Here is a 13,297-nt window from a genome sequence, read left to right as displayed (position 1 = left end):
AAACACTCACACACCCCTCACCTTAAGAAATATACTACTAATATAATAGAAAACTCCTGTGTACCCCTCTCTTGATTACATCTCCTTTCTTCTACAGTAAGTAACTGAGTGGTAACCACATAAAATGCTATATTTGAGTTTATTCATAAGCAAAATACGTTGTTTTGCAAGCTTTGTATTTTATATAAATGATATCACACTATAAACAAAAAGACATTCTTGGTACCATCTGCAAAAATGTGAACATGAACTACGTATCACAGGATATTGCTGAAAATATCCCTCTTCTGCTTAACGGTGACTGTGGTATCATGGTTGTATAGAAGACTATCCTTATTCTTTAAGAAATTACCTGTGGAAGTATTAAAGGTGAAGTGCAATGAACATCTGTGCACACGTGTGCATATGTATCTATATATAATGTACTAGTAACGGATGGATTTGAATCTATTTGTTTAACTTTTCTGTATGTGTCATGTCAGTTGGATGATAAAAATGTGGGTTGGAACACTCTGGCCCATAAGAACAATACTGCTGCCAGCCCTGTTAAGCATTAAGTCCCCCCAAATCCTTTATCACATAGCCTTCAGGCCCCCCAAATTCAAGGGTTTTTTGTGGGAGTAGCAGGGCCTGATACCTTAAGGCTCTAAGAAATCAACTGCAAAAGAGAGGTCCTTCAGTGATGACTGAAACCATCACTAAGTGTTTGAGGCACAGCCACAAACTGGCAGCTCAGCCTGCAGAGTTGTGTGGTTTGACCAGCACAGGGTTCTAAAAACTTAAAATGAGAATGTAAAGGTAGTCAGGCAGGGTACAAAATTAATACATTTACCACAGTTCCCATTACTTCTTTTCATCCTTTACTCCACTTACCTGCTAGCCTATGAAGGCATTTAGTTTGTGTGACCTCTAATTTAGAAAATACCTAATGTCATCTAGGTACTATCCCTCTTCCTTGATTGCAGTGAATGAACAAGAAATGCATCCTGTGAGTACAAGGGAAGTGCATCCAGCACTCGTCATCTTTACCATGCAAACTTTTAAGTAAATGTCTATGTATGTATTGCATGTATTGATTTAAATGTCAAATCTATTCCATTACCTATCTCTGTTCAGGAAACAAAAAAACCAAACACAAGTACAAACAGACAAAACAGTTAAGATTATGTTCCCACATTTCTGAACTACATATAATTCACAACATGCAATTTTTGGGTTTCTGGGCTATTGTTCATGCTGTTTGTACTGTCCAGTACGCTGCTCTTCATTGATTGCTAGGCTACTCTCTAATCTGCAAAATGAAAATTAAACATGTTAATACAGTGTGTGGGTCATAAGCACCCCATAAGGGTTAGTCACTATATTATTATTATTATTGTTGTTGTTATATTATTATTAGCCCTTCGGGAGCCAGGACAGACCTAAGAAGTCCTCCCTAATTCACAGACACCCAATGCTCTATTATGTGACTGGTGTTTCTATTATCATTTCTAGTAGCACCTAAAAAATATTTTAAGGTAAATATGTGACTATGCTGTTAAAGGGGGATTCATAAAAGTTTAAAAAAAGACAAAAGCACAAGTCTGGTTCTTCTGCAGAATGCTTTGCCTTCATCCTCTGCAGTCTCTAGCTGTGTGGGGATTTAATTTTAAGCCTCAGTCAGATTGCTGCACCCTCCTTATTGCCATCTTAACCTCCACATTCACTCAGTCCACCTTTGTAAAGTTGTTTTAGAAACAGGTGGGATATTTTTCCTTCTCAGCCTTGTTTTGAAGACTTCTTCCTATGCCCACATCTTAGGCTTTCTTTTCATCTGAATGTATACCCATAACACTTTTGGGTTTCTTGACCCATATCAATTTTTGAGAAATAAGATTCTTATACTCCCATCGTTTCCATTTCAAAAACAGCTTTGCTTTTTCATTTCCCAAATTGAAAAAGCATATTCAACATATATTTTCTAAATTTACTATCCCACTTTCCTGTTTGTTAATTATCATACCACTATTACTTAGCTTGCAGTAGGTACTCAAGCATTTGTTGTATAAATAACCTCTCCTAGGTTTTAACCACAATGATGCTGATGACTCAGTACATCTGCTTTGCTTCCAACCTGACTTCCCAGAGGAACTTCAAACCAAATTATTAATTGCTTGGCATTAGATCTAACATGTCTAAACCAGACTCTTCCTCCTGAAAAGTGCAGGTCCTTCGGTAAAAGTTTCAGGGAAGTTAATTCATTCAGTGCCTAAATATTAGGCACTAAACTAGCTGCTTTAACATGTCACATAAAATCATCCTCAAAGCAACCTTACAGACTGGGTACTACGCTTTACAGATTAGCAAAGACAGTCAGATAAGTTAAGTGATTTGGCCAAGCTTATGCAAGAAAGTGTGTAGGGGAGTAGAAGTAAGTATTAACTTGGGCTGATAATTTAAGTTTGCATCCTTTCCAATAATGTGCTTCTCTGATTACCTATGCTAGAAAAATCACATCTGTGTCCTCTTCCTCCTTACCTATCACTACCAATATGCTGCCAAAGCAAAGCACGGTTGTTATGAACATAGCTTTGGAGTCAGACAGATCTCGATGTGAGTGCAGGCTCTGCTACTTATTAGCTGTGAAATACCATATTACAATGTAGAGTAGTTCCTGGTATATATAAGAGAGCATAGAGGTAGAAAGTGAATATTCTACCTGGGATAGTTAGGAAAGGCTGCTCAAACGAGACTCGAACACACGGAACAATTAAGTAACCTGCGAAGGTCACACATGCTGGTATATGGTGGAGCTAGGACTTCAAAACCAGGTCCATCTGGCTCTAGAGACTCTGTTCATTACCAGTCTGCTACTGTTTTCATGTGTGGGAACCCTGATTATCCTCAATTCTCTATATGACTTGTGGTAAAAGTGTCAAAATAGTTCAATAAGTGAATGGACGAACCAGTCGTCAGAACGTATCAAAACAAACTGGGCTTTGAGAAAATTGTAATCACATACTGGATATATCTTCTGCCTCACAATCATTACTGAGCTGAGAAAAGCCATTCTGAGGCAATAACTGAAATGCATGTGCTCTGAATAGAATCTTCATGGGTGGTAGTCTCTTTACTGCACGTGGTAACTGATCTCAAGCCATTTTTGTCTTGGTGCCTCAGTTTCCTCTACTGAAAAGCGGAGATTAAGAACAGCTTACACCTCTCAGGGTTGTTGAGGATTAAATGCAATAACGTGCACAGTTGCTTAGCACGTAACTTAGAGGGGGTGCTCAATTTTAGCTATAAGCTGTATATTAAAATGGGTAAGATCTGGAGGGAGAGCTCTAGTTAACCTACAGGAAACATTTTCAGATTCCCCATTCATAACTTCTGTATAGAATTCTTATTTTTACAACACAGATATTGATGAATACAAATACATCACCAAACAGGCATGAATTTATAAACTTGCTACACTGCTAATGATGACAGTTGGAGTCTCGTAAGAAATGCCTTCTCTCACCTGACTGGTTTTTGCTGATCTGCACCTCTCCGTTATTTTGTGGCTGTTGATTTGTTAAAGCACTGCTCTCTGACTGGCTGCTTAACACTTTAACAGCAGATCCCAGGTTTGCTGCTATGACAGGAAAATGCTGACCCCTCTTTAGAAGCTGCTTATGTTCCTGGTGGCGAAATCGAGGTGGAACTTCGCGCGGATACCGAGGCAAGGCCTGTGGTGGCTGCGGCTGCGGCGGCTGCTGTGGCTGCGGCGGCGGCTGCGGCGGCGGCTGCTGATTGTTGGCTGTGGCTCGCTTGGCATTATTATTAGTGCTCGTTGCTGTGGAAGTGCCGTTATTAGAGTTGGCAGGCTGAGGCTGGCTTACACTGGGCTTTATCTGTTCTGGCACTAATCCCAACAAAAGAAAAGGGGTGGAAAAGATTAGCCAGGAAAGTGCACCTCCATTGCAAGCCATCTAAGTAAAAAGGCACTAAGAAAAACAATCCTAAAGGAACAGAAGCTTTACGTGTGCAGGGGTATCCTCATTCACGGGCTCCAGTTTTCTTGAGAAGGATCACTGCCAAGTGTCAAATTTTACTTCTGCTAACTACCTATCCGGTAAGGGGATGGACACCAGTCAGCATTCCCTGTCCTGGCTGACAGTTCATGCTCACCATCTCTTTCCCATATTATCTCCAATTAGAGAACAAGCACTGATTACACAACGCTGGAACTCACAATAACTAAAAGAACAAAGGTGACAAATCAAGTTTTGGTAATCCCAAAAGAATCCTCAACTCCCCAGTAACTGCTCTTAATCTGCCTCATGTTTAATGTGTTTGGTCCCTATTTTTCATCTTTGAAAGACAACACAATAGTAAGGGTAGAAAATAATCCTGCTAGTTCCCTTACAAAACAGCAAAGTTAACATTGTTTTTTGTTATTAAAATATAAAGCCTGAATCAAATAAGACAAATTCAGAATTGGGATGTAAATAAAAAGATCATAGACTGAAATCTATGAGACTAACCAAAACTAGAGAAATAACTTGGATACCCTGTCTTAAGCGAGTCTGAAAAATAGCTATCTGTCTACTGTATGAACAGTCAGAGACTACAGTGAATTTCTGGACTCCTAAAAGAGATTAAATAAGTAAATAAACTGATGGAAATGCTCTAAACCAGTGAAAATATACCCCATCTCTAAAACTACAGGGAGGCAGCGTGGTGTATGAACTTTTGGTGCCAGATGGACCCAGGTTTCAATTCCAGCTCTGCCTTTAGTAAGCCTTGTGTCTTTGGACAAGTTGTAAAAACCCAAGCCTGTGGTCTCCTCTGTAAAAGAGGGATAACACCTATTGCTTGCAGAGCTATCCTAAGGTTAAATATATTTATGTTTACAGAGCACCAAACACAAGGCTATACACGCATACTCTGGTTTATTGTGCTTCGCTTTACTGCACTTAGAAGATACGGTGGTGGTTTTTTTTTTTTTTTTTTTTTTAACAAATGGAAGGTTTGTGGCAACCCTGCACCGAGCAAGTCTATCGGCGCCATATTTTCCAACAGCACCTGCTCACTTTGTGTCCCTGTTTCACATTTTGGTAATTCTCGCCATGTTTCAAACTTTTTCATTATTATTAGTTATGGTGATCTATGACCGGTGATCTTTGATGTTACCGCTGCAAAGAGATTACGATCCACAGAAAGCTCAGATAATGGTTAGCATTTTTTAGCAATAAAGTATTTTTAAATTAAGGTATGTACATTTTTTAAGACATAATACTATTAAACACTTAACAGACTACAGGATAGTGCAAACATAACTTTTATATGCACTGGGAAACAAAAAAATTTGTGACTCGCTTTATTGTGATATTCACTTTATCATTTTGTGTGTGGCAGTTTTAAGTTATTAGTTTTTAAAATAAAAATATATATTCACTTTACTCCGGTGGCCTGGAACCGAACCCACAATATCTCTGAGGTATGCCTGTAGAGTGCCTATTTTTTAATGATTGGCATAATACCACTTTGTACTTTTGTAGCAGTTTAATGTTTCTCTGAGATTTTGATGCATCTTCACAGATGTCACTGTCAGATAAATAAAGTGATTCGTCTCCATGTGATCGGTGAGGACACTCAGAGAAAACTGTTCAAGAGTTAAGAGCTCCAACCCCACCACTCACTAGCTACGCTATATCTGTGTCTTTTCCCTTGTCTATATGGTATAGACAGTCTTGATCTAGTACCCAGCGTAATGTAAACACTCAGTAAACAAAAGCTATTGCTGTGGCCCAAATAAAAGAAATATTTATCAAATGCCTAAAATGTATACGATTCTGTGATAAAGTGTTGGTCACACGGGTTGTTTCCAATAGCCACCCAACTTCCTCTTACAAATCCTCAGATCTAGAGCCACCTTTCATTTAACAGTCTAGCCTCACTATTGTCTTCTTTCTCTGAACTGGTGGATTTAGTCTATATCACTAATACTGATACTTTTTAATATATGATCTTGACCTCTTATTTTTAAAAATCTGATTGTGATTTTTCTAAAGTAATACAAAGAAATTGTATTTCAGGAGGAATTACACTGAAAAATCACAAACATTACATCTATTGCTTGGAATTCCTTCCATTCTTGAAGGCAACCGAAAAGCCTCTTATTAGCATTTGGGCCAAGTGCATTCTAGGTCTAATTACTTTATGTAGAAAATTCTGTCTCCTAGACAATTTTATGCTCCCAGAATGTAACAATAATGTATATTCCTCTGTCATGAGGAAAATAAGGAACTAGAATATTCTAAAGTACCTCTGAAACCAAAAGAAGATCACGTATATGTAACTATGAAATTATACAGCACATAAAAACTCTAACTCAGCTTTTACATGCCTAGTATTGGGCTCAGTATGGTATTTGGCAATTGAATGTAACCTTAAAGTGGTACAGTTACCCACTGCTAAAATACAAATTTGCCCGCCACTTCATTACTAAAGGGAAAAGATTGTGACAACAATTTAATACCCAAACAAGATGTTATTTATGTGAGACAGTAAAGTGTTGTTTAATACATTCAAGGAATTAGAAGATATCCTTCATGCAAACACTGTGAATAACCTACATGAAGACATGTATAAGAACCCTAACACTACTTCAGAAGTGACTAGGAACTCAGAAGCAGTATTTACATCGGTCACCCAGCAACCCCACACCTACCTCAAAAATTCAAAGAACTCCTGTATTTCTAATCAATAAAGCCCCATGGGGAAAATAAGGCTGAAATAGATACTAGTTTCTAGGGCCAGAAAACTTCACTGACACCAGTAAAAGCATTAAGACACATAACTACTGATTATAAAACTAAACTAAATAATCTAAAGTAAAATCTCAGATGTAAACATGGGATGTAGTCGTAAAGAGTAAAGGAGAAGCTAACAGTGCGTGCAGGTGTGCCAGGGTAAGGGTGGAGCTGCTGGGTAACAGATATAAATACTGAATAATTTTCGCTACTGTATATGTGTAGTTAAAATTTAGGTTAATTATGTCAGTAAATATCTAAACCATTGGAAGGGGGAAAAATGACAAAACGATCCATTCAACAGACACAGAAAATGCAATAAAGAGAATTACTTTTAAATTGTGGTTAACATGAAATACAAAATGAAATGTCAAGCGTAAGACTCAAAATATCTGTAATCACAATAAAAATGTGAGTGGGTTAAATTAACTAGTTAATAAAAGACCTTAAACAGGGTTAAGAAAAGAAAAAACAAACTTAAGGAATATACTTATCAAAAATCACTCCTGAAACGAAACAATGCAGGAAAATTGGTGGAAAAAAGTACAGAGACAGATATACTAACAAGAAATGCTAACAAAACTTAGATGAAAGCAACACTAATATCAGACTTTTAAAGTTCAAAGAGAAAGCATTATAAAGATTTTGCATATTGATAAAAGAAAACAACTAAAAAGAAATAAACAGCTAAGAACCTTTATATACCAAATCTTAGTATCAAAACATGTAAACCAAGTGGGGACAGAAAAGAAAAACTGAGAAAAAGCAAAACCATATATCTTGAAATGAGGTAACACCTTTTTTGACAAGTACCCAAGAAACAGTCATGAAGTGCACACACAAACTATTCAGCACTAAAGAAAACATCAATAAATTACAAGAAGTAGGAATAATACAGATGGTATTTCTGGATTACAATGGCATCACACTAGAAACACTAGCAAATACAATGCCTTACTTAAATAAATTTTGAGTTGAAGAGGAAATAAATACCAAAACTGTAGAATTAGATATTAAAAAAAAATAGTGAAAACAATATACATAATAAATTTTAAGATACCATAGACTTAATTATTTTCAACAAATGAGAATGAATGTGAAGCAACCAACTCAAGTTAAAAATTGAACTAAAGGAAGCAGTAAGAAGGAATCAGTAAAAATAAAAGTAGAAATCAATTACTTTAAAAGTGAACCAATAGCAAATAAAGATTTGAATAAATATATGACACAAATATAAAAAAGGAGTATAAACAATATATGCTATAATTTTACATTTTGATCTCTGGAATATTTTACATTGTTGATTCAATAAAAGTTTTTTGGAATGCAAATAAGAGAACCAATAAATCCAAGGCATGGTTCTATGAAAAAAGTAAACTACGAATTAACCTAATTTTTAAAAAAGAAAATGGAAAAAAAATAAGAAATGATTTTCTAAAATTAAGATATTTCTTAAGGCTCCACTCAATAAATAATTGGAAAAACTGGAGGAGGGAATTATTTAACACTGATCCCAGAAGAGGCAGAAAAAAATAGATTAATTAGTATAGAAGAAGTGGAGAAATTTATGAAATCATCAATCAGGATCACATAGTTTGATCAATACTACCATGCATACTGCTTCATTTTTTTTTTAACTAGCATACTTTTAAGAAATATTTATCTCTAAATCAAATGCTATTTAAATTGTTATAGGGCACAGCATAAGATGGGATACCAACATTAACACTGTTACAAATAAATCAGACAAGATTTTCGTAATCCTAAACAATGGGGGAAATAAAAGAAGAAATATAAATAGTACTGGGGAAAAAAGGACATAACTTCAAATACAGAGATTCTGTAAAGACAAGAAAATACTATAATCTATACCAATAAAACAGAAAACCCAGCTAAACTGAGTGTTCTACAACATGGCTTGGCAAATCTTTCCTGTAAAGGGCCAGAGAGTAAACATTTTAGGTTCTGCAGGCCATACAGTCTCTGTTGCGACTACTCAACTTGCTGCTGTAGCACAAAAAAAACAGCCATAGACAGCACGTAAATGAATGGATATGATTGTGTTCCAACAAAACTTCACATAAAAAAAAACAGGCAGTGGGCCAGATCTGGCCTGCAGGCTGTAGTTTTCCAGCCTCTGCTCTGTAAAATGTAATTTACCAAAATGAGCTCACAGAGGAGTAGAAGATCCTATGGAATAATGACAGCAGAGGACACTGAAAGATCCTGCAAGATTTACCTCCCTAACGAGCACCTGGCTCAGATGACTTTACAGGGAGTATGTAAATAAAATCCTCAAGAAGCATATATAATATCAATCTTACATAAACTGTTCCAGAACAAAGAAGTAAAGGTTCAAAAGACTGGCTGGATTCAAATTTTGGCTCTCCAACTTACTAGCTACATGACCATGGGCAAAGTACTTATCCCCTCTGTACCTGTTTCCTCATCTGCAAAACAGAGTTAAGTATTAGTACGTACACCCATCAGGTTTTTGTGAGGTTTTAACAAGATAATAGACGTAAAGAACTAAAAACAGTACCTGGCACATAGTTAGTACTCAATAAATGTTAGTGATTACTATTACCATCTGGGTAAAAAAAGGGAGGAGGAATTAGGATGAACCTCAGGTTTCTGGCCTGGAATCCAAGTAGACAGCAGTACCATTTACTAAGATATGAAATGGAAGACAAAAATTAAATTTGGGAAGTATGTGAGAATGAGTTTAGTTTTTTTTTGTTTGTTTTTTTAATTGTTAGGTTTGTTATTACTATTGGACAGCCATTCTCAAACTTTTTGGTCTCAAGACCCCTTTACACTTTAAAAAATTACTGAGAACACCAAAAATCTTTTGTTTATGTGGGTTACATCTATAGATGTTTATCATACTAGGAATTTAAACAAAGAAAATTTTAAAATATTTATTGACTCATTAAGAAAGTCCTTTATATATTAAAATGTTTTTTTAAAAAAATTTTCCAAAACAAAAAAAGTAAAGTATGCATTGTTTTACATTTTTGCAAATCCCTTTAACATCTGGCTTAACAGAAGGCAGGTGGATTCTCACATCTACTTCTGCATCCAATTTGTTGTGACTTGCACATTATGTACCCTCTAGAAAACTCCACTATATACTCATGAGAGAATAAGTGGCTAGACAAAGTCTTTCTACTATCATTATGAAAATAGTTTTAACCTTGTGGATCTCATGAAAGCTTCAGGAAGCCTCTCAGGTGTCCTCGGGTAAACTATGAAAACCACTGCTATAAGAATGCTACTGAATATATGGTTCTAGAATTTAGTAAAAGTTTGAACTAAAAATATGGATTTAGGATTCAGCATACAGGTAGAAAAAGAAGTTATGAAGTTGTAAAATAAGAAATGGCAAGACCTAAAGAATAGGTTTAAATAGCAGACAGAAGAAGAGAAGTCATGGCAAGAATAAGTTACAACTGCCAGGGAAGTAGGAGCGCTGTTGTTTATTTTAGTAAACGTTTACTAAACTATCTATCTAATTACTAAAGCAGGGACATCTTCCTCAAATTCTCCCTATCCCTTTAGGTCCAGTCAGTCTAAAGGTCCAACAGATTAATTATCTCCTTGATACAATCCAAATGCATCCTTGTAACTCCAATGTCACTGCTGTGATTTAGGCCCTTATCAATTTCATCTTGCAAAAACCTAATTGGTCTCCTTGGCTTAAGTGTTGATCCCATCCCACCCCCTTTTCACTCTCCCCAAATCTATCATCTCTCTGCCCCACATTATCTATATTATTAAAGTGCTCTCAGAATTAACACAAAGTCCTTAGCACAGCCCCTATCTACCACTTTTCCAGATTCATATCCTGCTACATCCACACACATCTCCTCTTCTGCATCAAATACCTCCAATTCTCTGAAAGGCATCATGCTCTTTCATGACATTCCTTCCTTGAAAATCTTTCTGTCTACCACCTTTCCTAGGAAACAACTAATCACCCCCCACTACCCCCCTATTCAGCTAATCTTAGAGGTATTTTATGACAACATCCCCTCCGCACTCCCATAAAACTCTTAGGCATTCCTTACACCAGAAGTCCCCAACCTTTTTGGCACCAGGGACTGGTTTCGTGGAAGACAATTTTCCACAGACGGGGGTGGGGTGGTGTGGTTCAGGCAGTAATGCGAGAGATGGGGAGCAGCACGTGAAGCTTTGCTCCCTGGCCTGCCACTCACCTCCTGCTGTGCGGCCTGGTTCCTAACAGGTCCGGGGGTTGGGGACCCCTGCCTTACACTACATGTGTTCTGTAAGTGCAGGTTTCTTACTTCTTCTTCCTTTTTCCACTTGGTGTTCCCAGCACCAAGAACAGCAAATGGCATGTTCAAAAATCCTAGAGAAATCAGAAATATACCTTTGCCTGGGTCTTAGCTCTGCTTCTTCAAGGAACTCTTACCTTCCTACCCAAAATTTCCCATCTTAAATTACCAACACAAAGAGGAACATAGCTGATTTGTCCTACAATCCTCTAGGTTTAGCTGACTGAATAAATTCTTCCACCGAGCTTCATTAATGAATTTCTGGATGAAACGACCCTATTAACAAATTCTGCTCTTCAGCAAAATACCTTAGGCAAGGTACATCTGTTCTAACGTACAGATCTTCTTTAAGAGCTAGAGGATACCCATACAATATTCACAATATGGTATTTCCAAGATATTGGTTAATCTGTCCATCAAATTTTGTCCAAATATGTGAGATGCAGAAAAGGGGGATGATGAAAGATTTATTTTTCAGGCAGAGGCACGTGCTTTAAAAAAAAAATGTCATCTACTGTATAGCACAGGGAACTCTACTCAGTATTCTATAATAACCTATATGGGAAAAGAATCTGAAAAAGAATGGCTATATGTATAACTGAATCACTTTGCTGTACACCTGAAACTAACACAACACTGTAAATCAACTATACTCCAATATAAAATAAAAATTAAATTAAAAAAGTCAGATTGCCCTCAAGTCTCTCTTTCATAACTAACAATTCTAGAAGTGATCCCCAAATTTATTTAATTAAAAGTGCTATGGGGCATGTGTTTAAAACAAAAACAGGTTTTTCAAGCCTCACAGATATACTAAATCAGAATCTGTATTTTTAAAAGCACATATCACATGTTTCTCATTTCTGAGTAAATTTGGAAAACTGTTCTACTAGATACTGTAGCAACATCTATAGAGCTTTTGACTTCCATCTGTGAGTCCAAAACAAAACAAAACAAAACAAAACAAAAGATAATACCTAACAATTCAACTACAAGTTAGTGACAGGAACAACAAAAAAAGTCCCAAACACATTGGGGGAAAAAAAAAGTTTGCCAAAGTTATATAATAAAGGAGTTTTTAAATTTAATTTTTGCTTAATTTGATTTTTTTAATTAGAAAAAATGGTCCCAAATATATATAAAAATGAAGTTCAGATAAATTAAACAGTTATACTATACAATGCTAAATTTTTTAAAAGCTTTCAGAAAACACAGGCAAAGCTTTTCCTAAAATCTGGATAAACGGTGGGTTTTCTCAGCATAAAAATGAGTCAAGAAATCAAAGAGTAAAAATTGGTTAAGTTTGAGCAAATAAAATTATGCAGTATATTTTATTTTTTCAAAGGTGTCTGTGTGTATATATTTATTCCAAACTAAAAGGCAAACTGGAAAATATTTGTCCTTTGGAACAAGTTAAAGGGATCCATTCCCTCCCCTCCCACTGCCCACCCCAATTTTCCCTAACCAAAGGGGAAAAGGTACTGTTTTGGTTTAAGGCTGCTAAACCTAACATAGGAAAGCATTCAACAGAGTCACTAGAGTTTAGGACCGGAGTCTTAAACTAAGAATATAAATGCTATTTAATTTTGCTTTCCTTCTTCTAAACATATATTTGCATCTTCTGCATATGTACCCCCTATGGGGTCTGATACTTAGATATTTCTACCAGGTATCTCATCCTCAGAACAACCTCAAACATATAATACAGTCCATAATCTTAGAAATTTTTGCATCAAACACATTAAATGTAATGTTAATGAGCTTCTTATACAGAGAGCTCATGTAAATAGATAACAAAAACTCTAGGCCCAAGAGGTAAACGGGTAGAGGATGGGCAATTCATAAGAGCAAAAAAGTACAAACAATTAAACATATGATACTCCATTTTATCAATAAACAAATTGATTTATATTTAAATCAAAGCAATAAAATACCAATTTTGGCCTGACAAATTTATAAAGATAATATATCCCATTCTTATGTTGCAAGACATATTCCTTGCACTATGGCAGAGACACTGCACTGTGATTCACCCATGCTGGGTTGGGTTCTACTTTAATGAGAGGAAAAAGCAAGTCATCGTCTGGGTGAGGAGGAACTCTGAAATGACTGGGGAAACTGCTAGTATGATGTTTCAAGGGACTAAAAGGTTGCTAGGATACTGCAAAACCATAGTTGTGGGAGCTACAATTTACCAAGTATCAGTTGGATGCCACACAA

At 36.3% G+C, this 13,297-nt stretch overlaps 1 protein-coding gene across 8 annotated transcripts in view; it reads right to left on the bottom strand.

The window, feature by feature from the left end:
- Nucleotides 1-13,297, bottom strand: part of TNRC6A (trinucleotide repeat containing adaptor 6A) — a 97,795-nt gene that overhangs the window by 46,534 nt on the left and 37,964 nt on the right. For 7 of the 8 annotated variants that reach the window (XR_009497721.1, XM_059898307.1, XM_059898311.1 and 4 more), the window contains one exon: nucleotides 3,503-3,886. The exons of the other annotated variant lie outside the window; for it this stretch is intronic. Coding sequence is in view for 6 of the 7 variants with exons in the window: in XM_059898307.1 (XP_059754290.1) it covers nucleotides 3,503-3,886 (384 nt within the window). In the remaining variant the exon portion in view is untranslated. The remainder of the gene's footprint in view (nucleotides 1-3,502; nucleotides 3,887-13,297) is intronic. 8 annotated transcript variants of the gene reach the window in all.

Source organism: Balaenoptera ricei, chromosome 15 (assembly GCF_028023285.1).
Source record: "Balaenoptera ricei isolate mBalRic1 chromosome 15, mBalRic1.hap2, whole genome shotgun sequence".
Taxonomy (NCBI): Eukaryota; Metazoa; Chordata; class Mammalia; order Artiodactyla; family Balaenopteridae; genus Balaenoptera; species Balaenoptera ricei.
The sequence above is the reverse complement of the archived record's forward strand: the minus strand, read 5'-3'. Positions and strand labels throughout refer to the sequence as shown.